This window comes from Carcharodon carcharias, chromosome 8 (genome assembly GCF_017639515.1).
Source record: "Carcharodon carcharias isolate sCarCar2 chromosome 8, sCarCar2.pri, whole genome shotgun sequence".
NCBI lineage: Eukaryota > Metazoa > Chordata > Chondrichthyes > Lamniformes > Lamnidae > Carcharodon > Carcharodon carcharias.
In genome coordinates, this window is record NC_054474.1 from 10,869,643 (window position 1) to 10,894,501 (window position 24,859).

A 24,859-nucleotide genomic window follows, 5' to 3' on the forward strand; every position below is an offset into this window, starting at 1 on the left:
AAAAACTACGCCGAATCCAGTGCCCATTAGAGAGATATTTACGTTTTTACAAGCCCTTTCAAAGTTTGAGGAAAGTGATGTAGAGTCATTCCTCATTTAGTTTGATAAAGTATCTAGCCAAATTAAATGGCCAAAAGAAAGCTGAGCACTTCTCCTGCAGAGTTGGTAGGTAGAGCTCTTGAAGTTTATGCATCATTTGAAAACGAGGTTTCTATGGATTATGATACAGTACAAAAACCTGTTCTTAGTGCTTTTGAATTGGTCGCTCAGGTGTGCACACAGAACTTTCGAAGTATAAGGAAATAGCCTCGGCAGACCTTAACTGAATTTGAGAGGATAAAGCAAAGTAGTTCTGACCGTTTGATGCAAAAACTAGAGATAGATGATGTCATTTATGAAGTCTTTAGGGAAATAATTCTCATAGGAGAATTTTAAAAATCACTTTCTCCGTTGTTAGAAAAGATATCTAGTCAAGAGGTTACATCAGCTTTACAGGCAGCGAAGTTGGTCCGTATATCCAAATGCTTTTTTTGTCACCCCCACAAACCCGAGAAGGATAGAAAGTGGGAGGGTGAATGGAAGGCAAGTAGCCAGGGAAGAGAAGGGAACTGCTGGGAATGCCCAAGGAACTCATCCTCATACTGGAAAGGAAAGTGCTGGAGATCGAGGTGGTATTTAAAGGCCTACATGTTTCCAATATAACGAGATAGGACACCTAAGTGCAGGCTGCTTGAAGTTGCGTGGGAAATCCATGAGGCTTATTGGGATATGTAAGGGCAATTCAGAAAAAAGAACCCCAAATGAAAAAACAGATCAAGTTGTAGCATTAATTACAGCTGTGAGTCCGACTGTGAACACTGACGTGTGATCAGGGGAGGTGACTAAGTTATATGAAGGTTAAAAATATTTTTTTTCGAGTGGAACGGTAACCCTTTAACCCTCAACTGTGACAGCTAAATCAATAATTATATTAAGAGGTACGGGGCCAGCCAAACAATTCTGCAAGGCAAAGGCATAAATTTCCCACCAGAGAGTGAATTATAGCCAGAGTTTTAAAAAATGGTATTGGTAGGCATTATATAACAGTGCCTTTGGCCCAGACATTGGGTCACACTCCAAGTGCATCTGGTACAGTGACTGTTGGTGTTGCTTTTGAAGTTACCGCAGAGTGGATGGTTGTTCATCAGGGAGTACTACCACCCAAATATCGGAAACAGAAACCATGGATAACACATGAAATTCCGAAAGCAGGATATCAAGGGATAGAAAAAACTCATTCACGGATAAACTGACATTCTTATTGGCCAGTTCTTTACAAGGGTGTGATGCAGTTTGTAAAACCTGCCATTCGTGCCAGATAGTGGGGAATCCACAACCTAAAATCAATCCATCAATTCCAAACCAGTTTTTGGGGAACCATATAGTTGGAGGTTACTAGACGGTGTGGCACTGTTACAGAAGGCGAAAGCGGGACAAAAATCTATCATAACTATCATGGATATGACAACCCAATTCCCAGAGGCCATCACTTTAGGAACAGTTATAGCTAATATTGTGGTGGAGGAGTTAACCCAATTCTTCACAGAATATAGATTACTGATGGAGAAGCAGCTGTATCAAGGTTCCAATGTTATATCTTTTATTTCAAAACATAATGAGTAGTTTGGGTATAAAACATTTATCTTCCACAGCCCATCATCCACAGGGCACAGGGAGCTTTCGAGAGATGCCATCAAACTCTCAAATCAATGACTAAAGCATATTGTCATGAATATCCCCATGACAGCGACATTGGACTCGATTTTCCTTTATTTGCTACCTGAGGTTCGCCAAATTCATTTACTAGTTTTAACCCTTTTGAATTAATTTATGGACATGAGACAAAAGGTCCTCTGAAATTAATCTAAGATTAGTTTCTAGCAAAGAGACACAAATCATTTATGCTAGATTGTGTGTCTGTGTTTCCAAGACCAGCTCAAGGGACCTTGAAAAATAGGTCAATAGCATCTTAAAATTTCTCAAACAAGGATGGGCAGATAAGCCAGTTGAGACCCGAACAGTTCAACGGGAAGATGAAGTGTTAGTGTTATTGCCTTTACAGGGGAACCTCTGAAAGCACGGTTCAGTGGTGCATATAAGGTAGTTATGAGGTTTGGAAAAGTAAATTATTTGATAGACACCCCAAGTTGTGGGGAAAAGAATGGACCATATCATATCATTATGTTCAATCAATACAATCGTAGTAAGCAGGATAAGAAAGAATGGGTACATCAGGTAGTCGGGACAGTGCAGGATGAAAGAGAAAGTGAAAGTGAGGCAGTTCGCCAAGCAGACCTCCTACCAACCAGCTAGCTAACACTTACAGTTAGACACCATTATCTCATACTTAGAAATAGGACAACGAGAAGATCTGGTAAGGTGACTTACAAAATAGAGAGGAATATTTAAGGGATAAACCAGGGTGCGCAAATTTAGTCACGCATACTGTGGATGTAGGGAAATCTTCACCTATAAAACATCTTTATCATTAAACCTGAAGAAACAGGTACAGTTGAAAGCAGAAATTCAAGATATGTTGGAAAATCATCTAATTGAACCTAGGCAAAGCAGTTGGAGTTCTCCCGTAGCGTTAGTGCTTAAACATAATGGGTTAATCAGATTCTGCATGTGTTACAGAAAGGTTAATGCAGTAAAAAAACAGACTCCTACCCAATTTTTCGTTTGCAAGACTGAATTTACATTTTGGAAGTGCCGTGTTCCTTACGCAGATAAATTAATTGAAAGGATGCTGGCAATTAACTTTATCATCATGAGCTAAGGAGCCACCGGACTTTGTTATGCCAAATGGCCTATAACGATGCCGAGAGATGCCATTCGGGCTAAAAACAATGCTCCAGCCTTTCCAAAAACTAACGAATCAATTTAGAACCAGTGTTTCTATCTGTGTGGTTTACTTGGGCGATGTACTGATTTACAGCACCACTGCGAAAGATCATTTAAAAGAACCGGAAGCCATATTTAAGCAATTACAGTCGGCACGTCTCATAAATAAACCTTTCCAACCGCGAGTTCAAAGAAAGCATGAGTAACTTAGCTGAACTTAGTAACTTAGACATATCATTGCGCAAGGGCGAGTGTTGCCAAGGAAACCGACAGTACAGGCTTTGCTGTGATTCTATGGCCTTAAAGTAAAAGAGAAATCATGAGATTATGGGAGAAGTGTGGTTCTTTCGTGTGTTTGTGCCAAACTCTAGCACAATAATTACTCCGAAAAGAGATTAATTGCAAAAGAAGGCAAATGTTTAGTAAATGCCTTTCAGCAATGAAGGCAAAGTGAATATGGTTTTTAAAAATGCCAGACAATTTCTGAGAAGCTGAAAGCAATTTAAACTAATGAACTGGTGCTGGCTGCCCTTAACTTCACTAAAACCTTCAAGGTGGCAATCAGTGCAATGGCTTGGAGGTGGTTGCAGTCTTACTGCAAGAAGATGAATTGGGTATAGAAAAGCCAGTGGGTAGAAAAGGAAACCCTTCGATAAGACATAGGAGCAAAACGTAGGCCATTCGGCCCAGCGAGTCTGCTCTGCCATTCAATCATGGCTGATAAGTTTCTCAACCCCATTCTCCCACCTTCTCCCCGTAGCTTTTGATCCCCTTACCAATCAAGAACCTATCTATCTCGGTCTTAAATACACTCAGTGACATGGACTCCACAGCCTTCTGTGGCAATGAATTCCATAGGTTCACCACTCTCTGGCTAAACAAGTTTCTCCTCATCTCTGTTCTAAAAGGTCTTCCCTTTACTCTGAGGCTGTGCCCTCGGGTCCTAGTCTTTCCTGCTAATGGAAACATCTTCCCCACGTCCACCCTATCTAGGCCTTTCAATATTCTGTAAGTTTCAATCAGTTCCCCCCTCATCCTTCTAAACTCCATCGACTGTAGACCCAGAGTCCTCAAACTTTCTTCATATGTTAAGCCTTTCATTCCTGGGATCATTCTCGTGAACCTCCTCTGGACCCTCTCCACGGCCAGCACACCTTCCTGTCATACGGGGCCCAAAATTGCTCACAATATTCTAAATGTGGTCTGACCAGAGCCTTATAAAGCCTCAGCAGCACATCCCTGCTTTTATATTCTAGTCCTCTCGAAATAAATACCAACATTGCATTTGCCTTCCTAACCACCGAGCCAACCTGCAACTTAACATTAAGATAATCCTGGACTAGGACTCCCAAGTCCCTTTGCACTCCAGATATATGAATTCTCTCCCCATTAGAAAATAGTCTATGCCTCTATTCTTCCTACCAAAGTGCATGACCTCACACTTCCCGACGTTGTATTCCATCTGTCATGTATTTGCCCATTTTCCTAACATGTCCAAATCCTTCTGCAGCCGCTCTGCCTCCCCAATACTACCTGTCTCTCCACCTATCTTTGTATCATCTGCAAATTAAGCCAGGATGCACTCAGTTGCTCATCTAGATCATTAATGTATAAAGTGTAAAGTTGTGGTCCCAACACTGACACCTGCGGAACTCCACTAGTCACCATCCTGAGAAGGAGCCCCGTATCCCCACTCTCTGCCTCCTGCCAGACAGCCAATCTTCTATCCATGCTAGTACCTTGCTTCTAACACCATGGGCTCTTATCTTACTGAGCAGCCTCCTGTGCGGCACCTTGTCAAAGGCCTTCTGGAAGTCCAAGTAGATAACATCCATTGGCTCTCCTTTGTCTAACTTACTCGTTACCTCCTCAAAGAATTCTAACAGATTTGTCAGGCATTACCTCCCTTTGATGAAATCATGCTGATTTTTGCCCTATTTTACCATGCATTTCCAAGTATTCTGAAATCTCATCCTTAATAATGGACTCTAAAATCTAACTAACAACCGAGGTCAGGCTAATCGGCCTGTAATTTCCCGTCTTTTGCCTCACTCCCTTCTTAAACAGGAGGGTTAGATTGGCGATTTCCCAGTCCTCTGGGACCCTCCCTCACTCCAAAGATTCCTGAAAGATCACCACTAACATCTCCACGATCCCTTCAGCTATCTCCTTCACAACACTGGGATGTAATCCATCTGGTCCAGGTGATTTATCCACCTGCAGACCTTTCAGTGTTCCTAGCACCTTCTCCTTGGTAATGGCCACCATACACACCTCTGCTCCCCGACTCTCTTGAACTTTGGGGATGTCACTCGTGTCTTCCATTGTGAAGACTGATGCAAAGTACCTATTCAGTTCCTCTGCCATTTCTTTGTTCCCCACTATTACTTCTCCAGAGTCATTTTTCAGCAGCCCAATATACACTTTTGCCTCTCTCTTAGCATTTATAAATCTAAAAAAAAACTCTTGCAATCTCCTTTTATATTACTGGCCAGTTTACCCTCATATTTAATCTTCTCCCTTCTTATTTCTTTTTGAGTTGTCCTCTGTTGGTCTTTGTAGGCTTCCCAATCCCTTGGTTTCCCACTGCTCTTCGCCTCATCGCTTTATCTTTAGCTTTTATGCTGTCCCTGACTTCTCTTGTCAGCCATGGTTGCCTCACCCTCCCTTTAGTATGCTTCTTCTTCCTAGGGATTAATTTTTGCTGTGTCTCCCAAATCACTCCCAGAATCTCCTGCCATTGCTATTCCACTGTCTTTCCTGCTAGGCTCATCTCCCAGTCAATTCTGGCCAGCTCCTCCCTCATGCCTCTGTAGTTGCCTTTATTCAACTGTAATACCATGACATCTGATTCCAACTTTTTCCTTTTAAATTGCAGGGTGAATTCTATCATATTATGGTCACTTCCTTCTAAGGGTTCCTTCACCTTAAGCTCCCTTCTCAAATCTGCCTCATTACACATCACTAAATCTAGAATTGCCTGTTCCCTAGTGGGCTCTACCACAAGCTGATCCAAAGAGCCAACTCGTAGACATTCCAAAATTTCCTTTTCTTGGGATCCACTACCAAGCTGATTTTCCCTGTCTACCTGCATATTGAAATCTCCCATGATCACTGTAACCTTGGCTTTCTTACACATCTTTTCTATCTCCTGGTGTATCTTGTGTCCCACATCCTGACTACTGTTCGGAGGCCTGTTCATACCTCCCATTAGGGATTTTTTACCTTTGCAGTTCCTCAACTCTATCCACATAGATTCTACGTCATCTGACCCTATATTATTTCTTGCTATCGATTTAATTTCATTTCTTACTAACAAAGCAACCCCACCCCCACCCCCGCCAACCTGCCTATCTTTTCATTAGGATGTATATCCTTATATATTTAGCTCCCAGTCCTGATCCCCTTGCTGCCATGTCTCCGTGAGGCCCGCCACATCATACATGCCAATTTCAATCTGCACCACAAGCTCTTTACCTTATTTCGTATACTGCATGCATTCAGATACAATACCTTAAGTCCTGTATTTCCTGTCCCCTTTATCATTGTTGTCCTTTTATCAGATGTGCTTGAAGTTAGATTCCTAGCCCTTTCCAAACATTCTGTCCTATTTTGTGTACTGGAGACTTTAACAGCCTCTCCTGGGCTCTCCGTTCTTTTCAGACTTTTCATAATTTTCCATGAAGTTGAATCCACCCCCCCCCAACTCCCCTTTCCCCCCCTCCGCCCTCCCCGCCCCCCCCACCCCGCAACCCCACCCCCCAACCCCCCCCCCCCCCCCCCCCCCCACACACACACATACACGCCAACCTGTTGCTTTCTTTCCTATTAGTCATAAAACTTCTTGGAGTTTTACCCTTCCCCCCACCCCCAGCACTTTGTAGTTTAAAGTCCTGTTGACCAACCTGTTTACCCTTTTGACTAAAACATTGGTCCCAGATCGGTTCCGGTGGAGACCTTCCCAATGGTACAGAACCCTCCTCTTCCAATACTGATGCCAGTGCCCCACGAAATGGAACCCCTCTTTCCCTCACCACTCCTTTAGCCACGTGTTGACTTCCCTTATTCTCACGTCCCTATGCCAATTTGCATGTGGTTTGAGTAGTAATCCACAGATTATAACCCTTGAGGACCTGTTCTTTAATTTAGTTCCTAGTTCCTGATAATCCCTAAACAGGTCCTCTTTCCTAGTCTTAGCTATATTATTTGTCCCGACTTGGACCACAACAATTGGATCCAGCCCCTCCCTCTCCAATATCCTTTCAAGCCGATCAGAGTTGACCCTCACCCTGGCACCAGGCAGGCAACATACCATGTGGGACTCTCGATCCTTGTTATAAAGAAAGCTATCAATTCCCCTAATTATAGAATCCCCTACAACTACCACTTGTCTTTTTGCTCCTCCCTCTTGAATGGCCTCCTGTGCCGCGGTGCCATGGTTAGCTGGATCATCCCTACAGCCCTCGTCCTCATCCACACAGGAAGTATTGTGTATATTTAAGACCGAGATAGATAGGTTCTTGTTTGTGAAGGGGATCAAAGGTTATGCGGCGGAGGCGCGAGAATGGGGTTGAGAAACTAATCAGCCATGATTGAATGGCGGAACAGACTCGATGGGCCTCATGGCCTAATTTCTGCTCCTATGTCTTCTGGTCTTATGGTCCTAAATTATTTCTCTAGTGATCATTTCTCGGTCCTTCCCCATAGTGGATGGTAGACTCACAAGCCTGTAATCCCCCGGTTCTGATTTGACCCCATTTTTAAAGTAGGATCAATATGACATACGTACAGTCAAAAGAAACTATCCCTGACACTAATAAACGGTTGAAGGTACGATAAAGCGACTCACAGAACACCGATCCCAACTCCTTAATGCCCGTACATGTTAAAAAAGTAAGATAAGGAGTTTAGTCATAGTGACTACTACTTCAAAAGACTGACGGTTGCAAATGCAATAATCATTTCTTTTCAGTCAAATGTGAAGTGAATGATTTTATTTCATCAACATTTCTGCAGGAAATGCTACCATGGGATGATGCACTGCGATTGCTGGTGAAATACTTCGGCAAAGTGATGATTAAAAATTGAATTGAACCTAATAATCTAAGTCACAAAAGAGAACAATATAGACAGTAGTTGCTATGTTTTCACGAGGCTCGCGTCATCTGCTGCACTGGGTGGCAAATGTACAGGAAGTGTATTTATTCTTGAACTGCACTGCTTAGTACATCAATTCCTCCGGGAAGTGCGATATTCATTAGTTGTATATGGGTGAGTTGCTAGTTCACTTCCGGACAATGCTATCACTAGTACTGCTGTCACTCAGTGGTAGCATAGGATGACAGGGCTTGAGAAACAAAAAATCACTCTTGGATGATTCTGGCAATAAGCAAATTGTGTAACCATAAGTTTTGGTTCTTTGATAGTGAGTCCTCCTGGATTCCCTCCTGAGTCACGGTGGCTGCGATGACTTCTTCCAGAATGCTTCAGTCACTTCTCACCAGCGCCTTCTGTTGGATGCCTTTCCTCCTGTTTAGTGTAAGAGTCCTTCTCCTCGATTCCCTCCGGATTTGCGGTGGCTGTGACGTCTTTTCCCAGAATGCTTCAGTCACTTCTCACCAGCGCCCTCTCCCATCATGGTTGTAATCAAATAATAATATATAATGACTATAATTTATTGCCCTATGTGTAAAAGTTTCAGAATACCACACTGTTCTGATGGCGCTTGCAAACACAGCCCTATAACTTAAAGCTTGTCCATATTGTGGGGAAGGATAATATGATTGCTGATGCGTTATCAAGAATGTATTTTTGTTGAATTTTCTGGAAATCAAGAAGATCAGAGAAAGCCAGTAGGTTCGTATGAGTATTGAATGAGAATGAATGATTGCACGTTTGAATTTTTTATATATTGCACTTGTTTTCCTGTGAACATTGTAATGAAATACGTTTGAAATGTCCATTTATTTTCTTAAGAGTGGAGGCATGAAGGGCGAATCCATATCTCCAAGAGCTACATGTTATTTAAAAGAAAATATGAAGGACATTGAATTTGGACAATCTCCTGAGTTTTTGTAAAAGAAAAAGTAACAAGTTCACTTTGGCCTGTCAGAAAGCTGCATCTACCAAGAAATCACATGAGTTCAGCTAAATTACCAGCAAGGCACCTGGAAACATAATAGTTATTTCGTTTAATTGAGTTGAAATATATGTTTAAAATGTTGTTGCCAGACTGTGGGTTCCTGCTCAAACACAGAAAATGCTGGAAAAACTCAGCAGGTCTAGCAGCATCTGCGGAGAGAGAAACAAAGTTAATGTTTCGGGTCCATGTGATGTTTCTTCAAAGCTGAAGATAAGTGGCAATATAATGAAATTTATACTGTTTAAGGGGGGTGGGGCAGGTGAATTTGGATAAAAGGCCCGCAATAGGTGGAGACTAAGGAACGATTGATCAAGATGCCATGAACTAAGCGACAAAGACAGTGTTAATAGTAATGGTAAGGGTTAAAAAGGTGCTGATAGTAGCTTAAAGGTAAAGAAGCAGAATATGATACTGGCAGAACAAGGATAGCATTGTGTGAAAGAACAACATGGAACAAGTAACAGATGGCCCGTTTGCGGATGGGTTGGGGGAGGGTGCGGTGTTGGGGAGAAAGAATAGAAAATGGGATAGAAGAGGGGATAAAAGGCGAGATAAAACCATGAATAAATGAATAAAAATAAAAATAAGTGATGAAAGTAAAAAATGAATGTAGAAAAAAGGGGATAAAAAAGGGATGAGGATAGAGGAGGGAGATCATGGTGTGAAGTTCTTGAACTCAATGTTAATCCCGGAAGGCTGTGAAATGTGGGTTCCTGCCGATTGACTGAAAACACTTTTCCTGGGAGAAGTTCTGTCCGAACATATCTTTTTCTCAACTCAGTGCATGTTTGAAGATAAAACTTCGAAGGAAGATTGCTGCTCTGTCTCTTTCTTTCTCTCTCTCTCTCCCTGTATTCCTGCAGTCCTAAGTGGGTGTCCACCTTTGCCCAGTGTAACTTATTTCTATTTGAAAGCCTTGAAAGCTGCGACAAGCAAGAGCTAACAAATTTCACCCAGATCCTTTTGAAAGGACTTCCAGCCAATCACTGTGACTAGTGCTCCATCTTTGCATCGAGAGAAACCAAATCGACAGCATCAACATCTTTTTGAACATTATCCTTTTTCATTAAAATAATTAATTCAACATCTGCAGAGACCTTACTTGTCTTGTTCTTTATTGTGTATGTGTGATGTGTTGGGATGTTAAAAGGTGTAAATCATTACGCTGCTGGATTACAATTTCTACATAAACCAGTTTTGAAATTTTTTTCAAAATAAAATTTTGTCCTGTAATAAATCAATTATCCTAAGTTTGTTGAAAGAAGGCTGCTAAAGGTCTACTCTAATCAGGGTCTAGCAGTGGAGAAGTTAAACAATTTGCCATTTTGGTGAGTATATTAAACATTTACACTTACGGTGCAACCATTGGAGTAGTGGGGCGAGAGAAACTGCGCACTGATCCCACTACAGTCAAAAGACTTATTTCTAGACTACATATTCCAAATCTGTAACTAGCTTGGCTGGCTAAGCTTTTATAATTACTTAAAATCACTCCTAGTGGAGGATTAAGACTAATGAAATGTTCGACTAGATAAATCTATCCCGCCACGAGGGTAAAGATGGTAGAACCATCATAGGCTCTTTCATCAATTGCAACACTTTATCCCTATTTACTTTTTGCAGACCCATAATAATTAAAAGCTCATATACAGGTAATCTCCTGTCAGTTATCCTCAACGAAAGGAACACAACACAGCTTCTCAAATCTATGGATGTAACTGAAGTCCCTCATACCCGGAGCCATTCTCGTATATCTATCCTGCATCTTCTCTAATGTCTCCTAACGTTTGCTGCCTGGAACTGGGCACAATACCCCAGTTGAGGCCGAACGAGTGTTTTCAAAAGGTTCACCAAAGCCTCTTCGCTCTTATACTTAACTGAAACGTTGGATTCCGTATCCCTCATTAGCCACCGAAGGCCAAACTATTTCTTATCTTAGTGCCGTCTGTCTCTCCAAGTCCGTCATGCCTTTATTCCCCCTCTTTTTCTTCATTCCTTGCCCGTTTCCGCCCTCCTGCCAAATTAGTTTACAACCTCCTCAACAGCTCAAGCAAACAGCCTGCAAGGACCATGATTCCCGCCCTGTTCGCGCCCAATTCGCCCACCGTATACAGTACAGGACCGCCCTCCCCCGGAGCCGCCTGGAATGTCGATGCAATGTCGACAGAATAGATCGCACTCCCTGATGCGACTTCTCTCCAACAGTGCATTGGTCAATTATATCCTCCAATTTCTATACTCACTAGTCACGTGGGTTCGAATGCACACTAAGATCAGCAACTGCCTTGGGAAGGAGTCGAAGAAACTAATAAAACGCTTGACCTAATTTGGCTGGCATTTCCAGACTTGCATATGCAGATCCTAACGTGAAAAGAATGCCCAAGATAATCGTTAATCACACGGTTTATCCGCTTTAGTACGCAGTATATGTACGTTTGCTATGAAATTAAATAGCTACTGTAAACGTGCATCGACAGTCAAACAACGAATATGCTGCACAAAAGCACAAACATACTGTTGCCCTCCTGGAATAATACAAACTTAAAAGAATGATGGTCTAGTGACATTAAACCTATTTTAAAAAATCCTAATTTCTTACATGTAATTTAAGATGATCCATTAAATGCACAATATCGAAATATAATTATCGACCTTCAAATTCATCATGATGATCTTGCGTTTACGAGGTATACAGGGCCCATGATCTGTCCCACCCATTTCCTGCAATTCTGATCTCAAACCTTCCCTTCCCTCCCAGGACCATGATGGGATATCGTGTTTTGTTTCTTCATCTCTGAAGAGTCATATGGACTCAATTGTTAACTCCTTTTCTCTCTTTAAAGATGCTGCCGTACCTGATATGTTTTCCAGCATTTTACTTCATGTTTTTACTTCAGGTTTTCAGCTGTCGCAGTATTTTGCTTTTACGTCTCAGGTGTAATTGCTAGGAGGAACACTGCGTTTTCATCGAAAGCTGGACGGAACGGAAACGATTTTCTACTTCTTGCGGTTGAGGAATTCAATTATACGGGAAATCGGATGGTGGAGGAAGGGGTAAAATATCAGTGGAATGCGAGGATGAAACCCGAATATATTCCTGCCACTGTCTATTTTTACCAAAAGCGGCTGGGTGGTGGGATCTAGTGCACGCGTAGTGGTGGCGGGCAGGAAATTAAGAAGCCGACTGACTGCTATTTATGGCACGTTTGTAATGCTTACCCGGGACGCACCAAATCCAAGGAGTTACAGTGACTGATCAGCAATAAGGGGGCGAGAGCTCAGCGGCAGGTGAGTGATGGTATGACCTTGAAACCGTTGGGAGCAGCAGCTTTTCATTTCGGAGTCTATGAGGCAGTAAAACACTGGACGGAGAGGCTGGAAGTACTGCAACGTGATGGGAAATGTCTGAGGCAGATTCCGAAAATTATATCCTTGCTGTGTAACTCATGGCAGCAGAGTTAGGGGATTCAGAAAAATTCGGACTTGTGCGCAGCAATTTTGCATAGGCTGAAGCACACAGATTTAGGCTCGTCCGGTGAGGAGGAGTGTAAGGCAGAGAGGGACCAAGAGGAAAAGAAAGAGAGGGATGCACTCACAGGGAGCAGGGCTGTAACACCGAGAGAACAAGATGACACACGAGAATGAAAAGGCCAAGCCGACGAGGACCGTCACGATTGCCATGAATGGACGAATATGGTCCGAGAAGGCTCTACGATGCTCCACCATGCCGGAAAGAACTCTGCTGCATGGGAATATTAAACCGTCAAACAGGTGGTTTCGGAAGTGTGCATAACGCTGTAGGGTTATTTGAGGCCACTGGGGTGTGATCGCTGTCCATTGCCTGCAGCAGTGAGTGGCATCCTCACCCTCAACATGTGCATCTCAGACTCATTCCACCGGCCCTCTGAAGACATCTATGCGATTTCCCTTTCAGCGCCCCTTGCTGCCACAAGCTGGTAATGCATGCCTTCCACCAGAAGGCAAACTAATACATGTGCCTCCACACAGATCGGGCCACAAAGGCGAAAGAACAGTTGGATTCGGGGCCATCGCTGAATTCGGACAAAATACAGGGGGTCACCGACTGCATGAATGCTGCCATTAAGGCCCAAACACAGCAGCCTTCATCAGCAGGAAGGGTTTTCATTCGTTGATGAACATCTAGTGGAAGAGCACCGCAAAAGGATCCTGCAGTTGTGCGCAAGGTTCTCGGGAATCTGCCACTATTCTTACATCCTTTGACAGTCCCAGGATCTCCACCTTCGCAGGCCACCTAAATGCCTCTGTGCATCGATAATGCATGCCAAAGGGTACACCCTGAAGTGAGAGCTCCTTAGAATTTTGCTAAATAACAACAGAGGTAGAGAAAAATTAGAGCTCGTGCCTGGTGACTACAAGACCATTCACTGATCATACCAGAGGCCTGATGAACGTTAGATTCTGATGCCTGGATAGTTTTGGGCGTGGCCTGCAGTACGGACCACCTAGGATCTCACATCTTCTCGAAATATGCCGGACTCCGCATAAGCTGACACTGCAGATGGTAGTAGCACTGGAGAATGAGCATCTCCTTGAATGTGTACCTTTCCTCCATGAATAGGAAAGATCTGGAGGGGGCTCGAGACCAGGAAGCCAATATCAGAACACTTAGGGGCCAGTAAAAATGGGCATTGACAGGTATGTCAGGGAGGCAGACGTATTACTCATACAGGCATGCTTCTCCTCAGTCTACATTAAACACTTTTCTATGCACTTCACTTTTCGCCCTCATGCAGGAGTTTTAGTGTTTCTTTGATTATCCTTGTTATGACCACAGCCAATGTTAATTGTTGTGCAAGCCAAGTCCCAGAGGGAATCTTGGCTTACGGGCCATAATTTTTTTTTTGTATTCAGAAACTGAGAAGAAGATGTGCCAATCTCAGCAGTAAGAGGCCCAGTAACTCTTCTAGGTTTTTAAAAATTAAAATTAGATGTCCCATTAACAAGAAAAAGAAAACTTAATCACACAAGATTACAGTTATACAATTATGGTTAGTCTTATAAAACATTCCCCAAAACTCTCTACTTGGTCAACCACAATGAACACTTTCCAGGCAAAACTCTCTTTTGGATATTTAAATATACAATCCAGTAAAATCAAGCCCTCAAACTACTGTAGCTTCAGTAAAGGTATGCCACGTGACCTTTACCCTCTTCCACACCATGGTGGAATTCAATTCAGAATGAAACTGCTTGCTGCAGCCCAAGACTTCTCAACAATTCAAACCAGTTAACTCAGGTAACTCCAGCTTAACAGCTGAAAACAACTATCCACAGTAAATCTAACATAACTTTTTTCGTTTTCATCTCCGTCCAATTATCCTCACACTGCTTTAAAACTCAAACACTTCCAAATATAAGGTTTTTTATTTTCCATTTTGTCTTTGATTTTGGGTAAATAAAATATCACATCACCACCACCTGATTAAGCTATGAACTCCTGCAAGATGCAAACATTTTCCTTTGAACATCTGACTCCCATTTGAAATTCAAACAGCCTCTCAACTTATCTAAAAATGCCAATGTTAGATCTAATCTATTTATGTGCATCTTAAACTTAACGCCCCTACACTTTTCATGTATCTAAAACCCCAGGCAACCAACTGTTGCCCAGCTTAATTAAATTACACACACACACACAAGCACCCAGCCTTCATTGCAAAATAACACAATGTACCCCAAAATGTGTTCAAAACACTTAAATTCTCACACCCTTACCATCCCACTTGGCCCGCCATGACAGAACGTCAAGGTATGAATTCACTATTGATTTCCCGCAGTGCAGCCCTTCTCTTGGCCACTTTCTTAAGAGCTCACCGGCTGGCACCATCATCCCCAAACATGCAGTCATTTCCACAGGTGTGTGAATATTTGCATTGATGGAGATTGCACTAGAATAATTTAATCTTGTCTCTTCGTATGGTGCTCAGACCCTGTTGCCTAAAACGGCTGCTCTGCCTTCATTGTTGTCTCATATGCTACTTGACCTGCGAGAGAATTTGAGTGGTGTTAGGGTGTTGTGGTTCCCACCAACTCATTCTGCCTGTCATGCATCCGGCGTTCCCTGCGTTCATTACTGGTCATGATGAGTGCATGGTAGTTTGTGTTATGATGTTCAATGATTGCATCCATGAAGTAACTAATTCCTTATTTTATTCTACGCCCACCTGGCCCTCATCGATAGGCTGCCCTGCTGAAACCACTCCCGGCTCCATTGTCTCCTCCTCCTGCAATGACGTTAATATGGAAAGCAGGAGCAATTTTCCTCAAATTTCGTCTCACTTCCCAAGGTTGTGAATCTCGCTTCTGCTACAAGCAAGGACATGCATTATGTCACTGCTCTCTCATAACCCAGTTGAGTTCACTATTTTGTGCCACTTTTTTAGGACCAATATTGTCTCAATAGGAAGTCTGTTTCTCGGATCCATTTAGTATTGACATTAAAATGATTAACGATGATTGACTGGGGACTTCTGCTGTTCAGTTACTATATGTCTCCTGGTGATCGACGTCTGACCATTCTCAATGCCTGGGTCTTCAGTCTCATGTTTCTGGCCTGCTGTGACACCTAAGGTTGCAGGTTTGGTGTAACAAAATCCATTTTTTTTTGCCAGATCGCAGCAGCTCATTGCATGGCTTGAAGTTCTGCAATGATTTCGGTGTGATGACCCCCTCTCAGTTTAATTTCTGTACGAACTCCAGCCATTCCTACTTGGTGAGGTTTTTCTCTTCTCCCTCTTGAAAACTGGGAAGAGCACTTTGTGCCATGCCTTGCTACCTGATGCAGTACCTCCAAGGAGGCATCACTAAACCTGCCTGTAAAGCTTCATCGAACTGCAGCTTTCCTCGAAAGCCACCCTTGATTCGTGTAGCACCATTGCTTTTCGAGCGTGATGCCTTTAAACCCAATGCTGTCAAAACCTCAAATATACCGTTTGTACATTAACTGCCAGGCCTATATTCCACCCATCATCATTGGCTGACACTCATGCAGCTGGAGGTTAAATGGGTCTGTGTGTGGCAAAATCTGCTTCCATGTCCTCTTTCTGTGCATGCAGCCATAGCAGTGGCTTTAAATCTCCAACGCTCTGATTCAGGTCCAGAATTCTAGCTGCTAAGGAAAGCTATCAAGTCAAGAAGGCAGTTTAAAGGCAAATTCGACTTTGGGGATGCATCCTGCCACTGCGGCCTATGTTCAGCTCACAGTGCGGCGTGGTACTAATATTACGCGACCAATAATCCAGAAGGCCAGGCTAATGCTCTGGGACATGTGTTCAAATCACACCACAATAGCTGGTGGAATTTACATTCATGTATCAGTAATAAAAACGAGGAATTTAAAGCTGGTCATAGCAACGGTCAGAAAAACTCATCTGACGTTTAGGAAAACTGCCGTCCTTCCCTGGCCTGGTCTATAACGTGACTCCAGAACCACAAGAAAGCGATTGCCTCTTAAATTCCCTCTACAATGGTCTAGCAAGCCATTGAATTATACATTGCTACTATAGACTAGTTGAAAATGAATAAAATCAGAAAGACAACCTGGCATCGAATTAGGCACCGGAAATAGCTATGACAATCCCAACGCTGTCAACTCTGCAAACTCGTCCTTCCTAAGATCTGGGTGGTTGCCCAAAATTAGGAGAGGCGTTCTGCCATCTCGCCAAACAGGAGCCTGGCATTGACGTACCAACTTGTAGCCAACAGATATAAAACGTGGTAGGGAGTTGACCTCGGAATTCTCAACATTGACTCCAGACTCCATGATATCTCATGGCATCAAGTCAAACACCTGAAAGGAAAATTCCAGGTGATTGCCACATACTGCCCACTCACTAAGTTGCTGAAGCAATACTACTCCATGTTGAACAGCACTTGGATGACGCAGTGCGGGTGGCAAGGGCACATAATGTATGTTGGGTGGGTGCTTCAATCTCCAATACCAAGTTCTTCGCTGTATTTTGACTACAGAGTGAGTCCTGAAGGGCATATCTGCCAGAACGGGCCTGTGGCAGATGATTAACAAACCAAAAAGAGGGAATAATGAACTAGGCTTTGTCCCCATCAATCTATAATCACAGGTGCACCTGCCCATGACAGTATTCAGAGGACTGGCCACCGCACGGTGATTGTGAGGGCGAAATCTTCACAGTTGTGTTACTTGGCAATATTGCCGTGCTATATGGGATAGGCTCAGAACAGGCACAGCAACTGAAAGCTGGGCAATAACCTGCTCCCTGATGCTTAGCTTGGGTTCCGTGAGGGTCACTTATCTCCTGACCTCATTACAGCCTTGGTCAATACATGGATAAAAGAGCAGAACTGAAGAGGGGAGGTGGTAATTGCGGTCCTTGACTTCCTGGCAGTATTTGAACGAGCGTGGTATCAGAGTCCTGACAAAAGTCAACAGAATTCGGAGTGCGGGTTTGGTCAGGGGTGGGCATCAGGCGTGGTACGGGGGGAGGAGGGGTGCTGGGCGGGGTTTGGAACTCTCCACTGGTTGGAGTCATACCGAGCACAAAGCAAGATGATTGTTTCCTGAGGGCCAATCATCCTAGTCTAAAAGTCTGAGGACAACACTGCAGGAGTTCCTCAGCATAGTGTCCCAGGCCGATCCATCGTCAACTGCTTCATAAATAATCTCCCCTCCATCATAAGCATGGATGTTTGCTAACAAATGCATTGTGATCAGCTTCACTTGAAACTCCTCAGGCTGTCAAGCAGTTCATAACTGTATGCATCAATGCGGGAACAACATTCAGACTTGAATTAATATGTTTTAAGTACTATTTGTGCCATACAACGGCAAAACAGCGAACGTCTTCAATAAAATGCAATCTGATCAGCACCTCTTTGCATTCTTTGCCATCACCATCGTGAATTGCCGACAATCAGTAAATAGGCGGTTACCCTTGGCCAGAAAGTTAACTAGGACAGCCACATAAATACTATAGCTAAAAGAGTAGGCTACTGCCTCGATATTCTTCAAAGACTTCATGACTGCTCGAAGTCTTTCCTCCAAATTAAGTGCGTAATGGATCTAATTGGCAGGGCACGTGCACCTCTAACAACCTTCAATGACCTTCACACCAAACAAGGCAAAGCAAGCTGCATGATCAGTGCCCTATCCACCGTATTAAACACTCAGTCTTCCATCACCAGTGCACAGTGCTTTCAACATCTACCAACTACAAACTGCAATGGAGTAGCTCACGAATTTTTCCCTTAACTCACTCCCACAACGTTGACCTTAACCATCTAGCTGGACAAGGGCAGCAAGCAAATGGGGCCCCATCAAGATCAGTCCAAGCCACAGACAATCCTGGAAATTGGAAATATGTCGTGGTTCTTTCTCCGTTGTTATATCAAAATCCTGGAACTGCCTATCAAAGAGGACTGCAAGAGAACATCAAACACACGGCTCATTCAGTTCAGGAAAGTGTTTTGCCACCATTCCCTCAAGGATAAATGAAAACTGCAATAAATATAGACTTTACATATGCAGCCCACATGCCACCAATGAAGGAAAGACCCAGACCTTATATACAGGGTTAAAACTAATATAAATGGTAATTAAGAGAATTGTTCATTCTTCACACTCTTGGGAGACAAGCACATAGATATAGGAGAAGCCATTGACCATAAGGCCCCTGGAGCCATCTCCGCCAATCAATACGATTTTGGCTGATCCTGTGCCACAACTCCACTTTCCCACTATCTCCTTATATCACATAATGCCCTGAGACCGAACATATGTCTTTTGCAACCTTAAATATACTCAAGAATGGAACATCCGCAACCATCGTAGTTAGACAATTGCCGAGATGCACAACCATCCAGGTGAATAACTTGCCCTCACCTCAGTCCTAAATTATCGACCCTTCTCTTGAGGCTATGCCTCCATGCTCTAGATGCTTCAGCCGGGGAATCAACATTGGCTGTCTACCCTGAAAAACACCTTCAGAATCTTGTAAATTTCAATGAGGTGAACGCTGTTTCTTTTTCAACTTCAGAGATTACAGACCAATGTACTCATGTTGGGACAACCATCTTATCGCAAGCGCCAAGTAAACTAAGTGAACCTTAGTTGTACTGCGTCCAAGGCAAGTATATCCTTTCTTAAACACGGAAACCAAAACAGTGCACTGTGCTCTGTAGCTATAAGGACAATTAAAATATTATTTAATTGAAAATGTGGGCTGGTATATTCTGTCACGTTATTCATCTTCAAGTACTACTTAATGTCAATATATTACTCTGAAATTTGTGCATTTATACTACTTGTTAACAGAAAAAATAGTGACTGCGTTATAAATTCTGCATGGCTAAATTCTTTTTCCTTTGCCCGTTCAGCAAACATTTTCTGGATCAACTGGTGCGTGATGGGACTTGCTGACTTCTAACCACATTTAAGTGTAAAAGTAAATACGCTAATAGATTGTTACTCATTAAACTAAGCCTTTAGCTCTATGATGGCTCATAACTCCTATCACACGTAGGAAACATTGCTTCAAAACGTAAACGAGTATCCAGAAAACATGCATTAAAAATATGAAACAGCCAGTTAATTTTGCAGAAGTTCATAAAATATCTACTACTGAAGGCATTTAGAAAACCAGCTGCAGCAAGCACACATCACTATTAATATCTATGCATGTGATTCATTTGGATAGGGGAGTAGGTTGGGCGTGTACTCATTGGGGTTTGAAAGAATGAGAGGCGATCTTATTGAAACAAGTAAGATTCTTAGGAGGAGTGACAGGGTAGACACTGGGACGTTGTTTGCCCTTGTGGTAGTCTAAGACCGGAAGGCATAATCTCAGGGTGAGGGATTGTCCATTTAAGACAGAGATGAGGAGGGAATTCTTCTCTCAGATGGTAACGAACCCGTGGAATTCTTTACCCCAGAGGGCGACAGAAGCTGGATCGTTAAGTGTATTGAAGGCTGAGATAGGCAGATTTTTAATCAGTAAGTGAATCAAGGGTTATGGGGAAAAGACAGGAAAGTGGAGATGAGGATTATCAGGCCAACAATTATTTCATGGAATGTCGGAGCTGATTCGATGGGCCGAATGGCCTACTTCTGCTCCTACGTCTTATAGCCTTATGGTCTTATCCAATATCCAGTCTTGACTTTCTTTGAGCCAACTCTCCATTATTTGCCATATTTTCAAATGTCTGTGTGGCCATCAACGCCTGCAGCTCACCAATCATTTTTTAACTACACGTTGCTATTCACATACAAGCACAGTGACCCTATTTCAGATTTTAGTACATTCTCTCTTACTCTGAACCCACATAATGCCCTACCATTCCTTACTCTTGTGTTTTCTGTCTCTCAATACTCCTTGCACATTGACTTTCCTTTAGTTTTACTTCCTGGTTCTCACAATCATGTCTGGTTACCTTAAACACTTCCAATATGTTAACAAAATACTTGGCAACTAAATCAGTCCTGACTCTGTGACGGTGCATCACGTCCAGACTTTGATGAAGTTCAACTGACTTTCTGATGGAACTGGGCGGGATTGGAGGTTGTGTGGGGAACTCCAACTGCTGTCCAGCTTCGGGAGATTCGCGCACGTGCTGGGCGGGACCTGGTCGCACACGTGCAATCCAACAGATAACGGGTTCCGCCATCCTGTCATGTGACCGGGTCCGGAAAAGATTCCTATTCAGGGGACAGCAAGAGGAGACGGGGAAATGTGGAAAAACAAGTCCCAGAGAGGAATTCAGGACAGGAGACAGGAAGACGTCCCAGTTAAGGGGAATTGGGAGTAAGGAAAGAGGCTCCAGGTGGAAAAAAGGGCTGCAGTTAGCAGACTTAAAGTAGTGACGGCTCAGTTGAAGTCCTAACAAAGGCGTGGGCTTAGGAGAATCCGGAAAAATCTTAGCAAGTGTCTTGAATCTCAGACTTTGTCAGTTTTATCCAGATTGTGCCAAACATTTGGGTCAGACTATGTATCATAACATAAATTTCGAATCCGCAGCCAACTATCATTGCTCTTACATACTGAGGTTGAGAGTGATAATATTTCACGGTGACAGTGCTATACTGATCGAAAAGCAGCATGGCTTTGTCGATTGCTATGACTTTTCTGGAGGGAAAAGATATATCCCTGCGTGATTTGTAACTATTAATCAAACCTAGATTAAGCAACCTTGCAAACAAATTAGCGTTGGAATTAAAACCAGGGGCTGAGAAAACAGAAATAATCGAGTGTGCAGCACAGTATTTGATAATTCAGTTGTAAAAGATAGAAGGCAGTCGCAAATGAGGCAGCTTGAGGCACAGAGTGAAATGAAAAAAGTTCAAACCGAAAAAAAGATAAAAAGGAGAAATGGGAAAGCTAACGGGAAAAGAAAGAAATACAAAAGCTTGAACTTGAAATCCAGAGACCAAAAGAATCATACAGCATGAACTGGCGATAGGGAAGCTTAGATTATGGGGTGAAAGAGAGGTGAGTAGTTTGGAGGAAGAATCGAGTCCCACTCCGAACGCTGATATAACACGCGATGGTGTATTGGTATTGTGGCTGGGCTAATAACCTAGAGAACCAGGGCAATGGTCTGAGGACCAGGGTTCTGATTCCACCATGGCAGATGGTGGAGTTTTAATTCGATTAAAATTATGGAATTAAAAGTCTAATGATGACCAAGAAACCACTGTTGTTTGTTGAACCCATCTGGTTCACTAATACACTTTAGGGAAGGAAATCTGGCCTACATGCGACTCCAGGCCCACAGCAATGTTGTTGACTCTTAAAATGCCCTCTGAACAAGGGCCATGAGGGATGCTAGCCCAGCCAGCAACGCCAACTGCCAGTGAATAAAAGAAAGAGTGTTCACCTATTTCTTAAATTCACTGAAGATGGAGTTGAGACATATTTCATCTCGTTTCAAAAGGTGTCTACAAAGCTTGAGCGGCCAAAGGACACGGACTCTCATTTTGAAAGGTGCTTTGGTTAAGCCTTTGTAACTTTACAATACGACATGTGTAATTGTGGAACAAACTGAAAAGGTTACCTGTACAGTGTGTAATAAGCTATTTGTTAAAGGTTTATGATGTTAACTACTTCTTGTAAAGAAATTGTAAAGTCATTGGAAAGAAACCTTCACTATGGTGGTAGGTGTGATAGGGAGGTCCAATTTATCTACTCGTGATGTGGGACCAGGAACCCCCAAGTCATGACAGGCCTTGGAACTTTGAACATGCGTGAGCTGGGAGTGGGCAGCGAATGTACTATCTAGAAAATAAAGGGCTTCATGCTTATGACAGCAGTGTGCCTTTATAAAAACAGAAAAAAAATATTGTGAAAACATCTATCATGTGAGCCGGAGCAGAATTACATAGTCCCAGGCAGGGGACAGGGGGTGGTCCCAAATGAAGTTCCAGACAGGGAGCAGATACAGGGGATCGGTAGAAGGCCCAGCACAGGAGGCGTCTCAAAGCATAAAAAGCACAGTGGTCGGCAGACGTTGAATGGTGAGAGCCCAAAGAAGCCTGTGCGATCAAGGAGGTTTCAGGAGAATCCCGGACGATAAACGAGGGCTCAAGAGAATCCCTGGCAATCTGTGGGCAAGCCCTGGCGATTGTAAAATGTATTGGAATGTTGGTGATTCCAGGCTGTGTGCAGTTGCGACAACAGAAACCTATCGGAGCAGCAGAATGCTGCTCCGCGCGGCTGAGGAGCGAAACCTTTGCTTGTGAGTTAGTCCAGGAGTGCAGAAACAAAACTCTAGAGCAGCAGAATCTTGGGAGACGAGATTGAAAGAAACCCTGTGAGGTGGGTTATCAATGAGGACTTCTGAATTGCTGCGACTTGAAGAAGGAATTCCAAGGCAAGATCGGCTGAAATCCCTCGTGAGAGAGACAGATTGTCCGCAAGATTGCCTGACTCGCAGTGTTTCTTGATATGTGGTTGCGTTGTTGAGAAATGCGTGGAATCTTTCTTGGCCACTTCTGCGATTCATTATGCTGTGTGGTGTGTTCAACATAAATTTGTCGATTATGTCACATGTGCCTCATATTAACCATGAATATCAGAGTTTAAGTTATGTAGTGCAAACTGATTTTTCTTTCTGACCTTGTAATGTAATTTTTCTTTTACTTGATGAAAACTCATGGAACCTTGTATTTTAATTTCCTTAGCTAAGTATCCTGAATCTCAGACTTTAGCCAACTTAAACAAACAGGCATTGGCCCCTAATTGGGCGTCTGGCCAAGGATCGTAACAAACTCGCATCGTCCGTAGCACTAGTTTCAATGTCCCGGGAATCTATAACCTAACCTCCTGTCCTATCTCTCCAGTCCTTCATTCATCAGCTCAATCTTCCAATTTCTATGCTCACTTGCGATTCACTTTGAGTCATGTAAGGGACAGAGCGTGGCCGTTCCTCCCATCAAGTCTATGTCAGCTCAATGCAGAGCAATACACTCAGTTGCATTCACCTACTCAATCCCTGTAGTCTCGTAGGTTTATTTGCTTCATGCGCACATCCAATTTCCTTTTGACATGATTGACTGGTCCTGCTACCACTAGCCTCATAGGCAGCGAGCTCCAGGTCATTGATACTCACAGCAAAAACAAAACCTCCTAACGTTGCTTGCCAAAGGTCTTAAGTACTTTGAAGCCCTGCTTGCTTGATTACTTCCTAGCTCCTTATACTCTGAATGTCGAACATACTCTCATTTCAACCTATGTTGTTGATACCAATGTGCAACATGGCATCTGGCTGCCAGTTCCTATCCACAGCAGAGCATTCTGCGGAAGCTTGGTGAAATTCCTTGCACTGACTCCTTGGCTGATCCTTCCCAAGTTCTCAGCAGTCACCTATTTCCTCTATCTGTGTTAGCTTTTAAGCTGTGGGGTGACCACTTCAAGAAATGCACTTTCCATGAATTTCCCAGCCTAGCAGGTGCACTGCAGTGACAGCAGCTGCTGCACAAGCTCTGAAATGTAGTGCTCGAACTGTTCTGTTTGACGATACTTGCTGCACACCTGGTAAGCTAAGGCGTGCAACAGGATATACACTCCATAGATCTGAGCTATCCTGTCATAGCGCCATTTATCAAATATTGAAACTTAGTGATTAAATAAAACTCACAAGTTGTTCACCTCTTCATCAATCTGTTGCTTCTCTTCTACTGACAATTTAGTTTGTAAAAAGATTAATAGAAATATTTTACTGAATTGTTATGCTCCCAAAACGTTAAATTTTATTTTTTCTGAAAAGATCCAGAACTCTTTTGTTTTACTATCCTTTGCTACTTAATTATAATTTTACTCTCTTGATCTAATTAATTGATTTGAGAACTAGTTGTAATTATATGATAAAACATGGAATTGCCCTTAAATTTTAGTAGCTGCACAAAGTAATCAATCAATTTTGCCTTAGTTCTAATTTCATTGTTAGATTAAATTAAAACCCTTCCAGAACAGTAACCCTACTTGATTCCATTTCACAGGATGTCACTTCTCTTCTGGCCCAGCCCGGACAGCCCGCTTTTTTCAAATTTCCACTCTCAGCGCCCACTATTTTTAACTCTCCGCTTTCAATTCCTGCTTTTTTTATAAACTCCGATTTTTTTTTCAATTTTTCCACTTTCTAAATTAATGCCCTAGTTTAGAAAGAGAGCACAAGATACTCACCAACAACACACGCTTTCCTCTGATGTCACATTTTGACTTTTGTTTTCTTTTTCAAACTGGCTCGTTCGGTCCTTCTGGCACTTCGCCATTGTTTTCAACTGTGGATCTCCAATATCATACTCTTTGATGCTCGCGTTGTCTC

The 24,859-nt window shown here is 42.9% G+C and overlaps 1 protein-coding gene across 1 annotated transcript in view; it reads right to left on the reverse strand.

The window, feature by feature from the left end:
• Nucleotides 1-24,859, reverse strand: part of LOC121281394 (cadherin-23-like) — a 125,375-nt gene that overhangs the window by 63,432 nt on the left and 37,084 nt on the right. Inside the window, 1 exon segment of the mRNA XM_041194338.1 lies at nucleotides 24,173-24,212. Coding sequence (XP_041050272.1) covers nucleotides 24,173-24,212 — 40 coding nt within the window.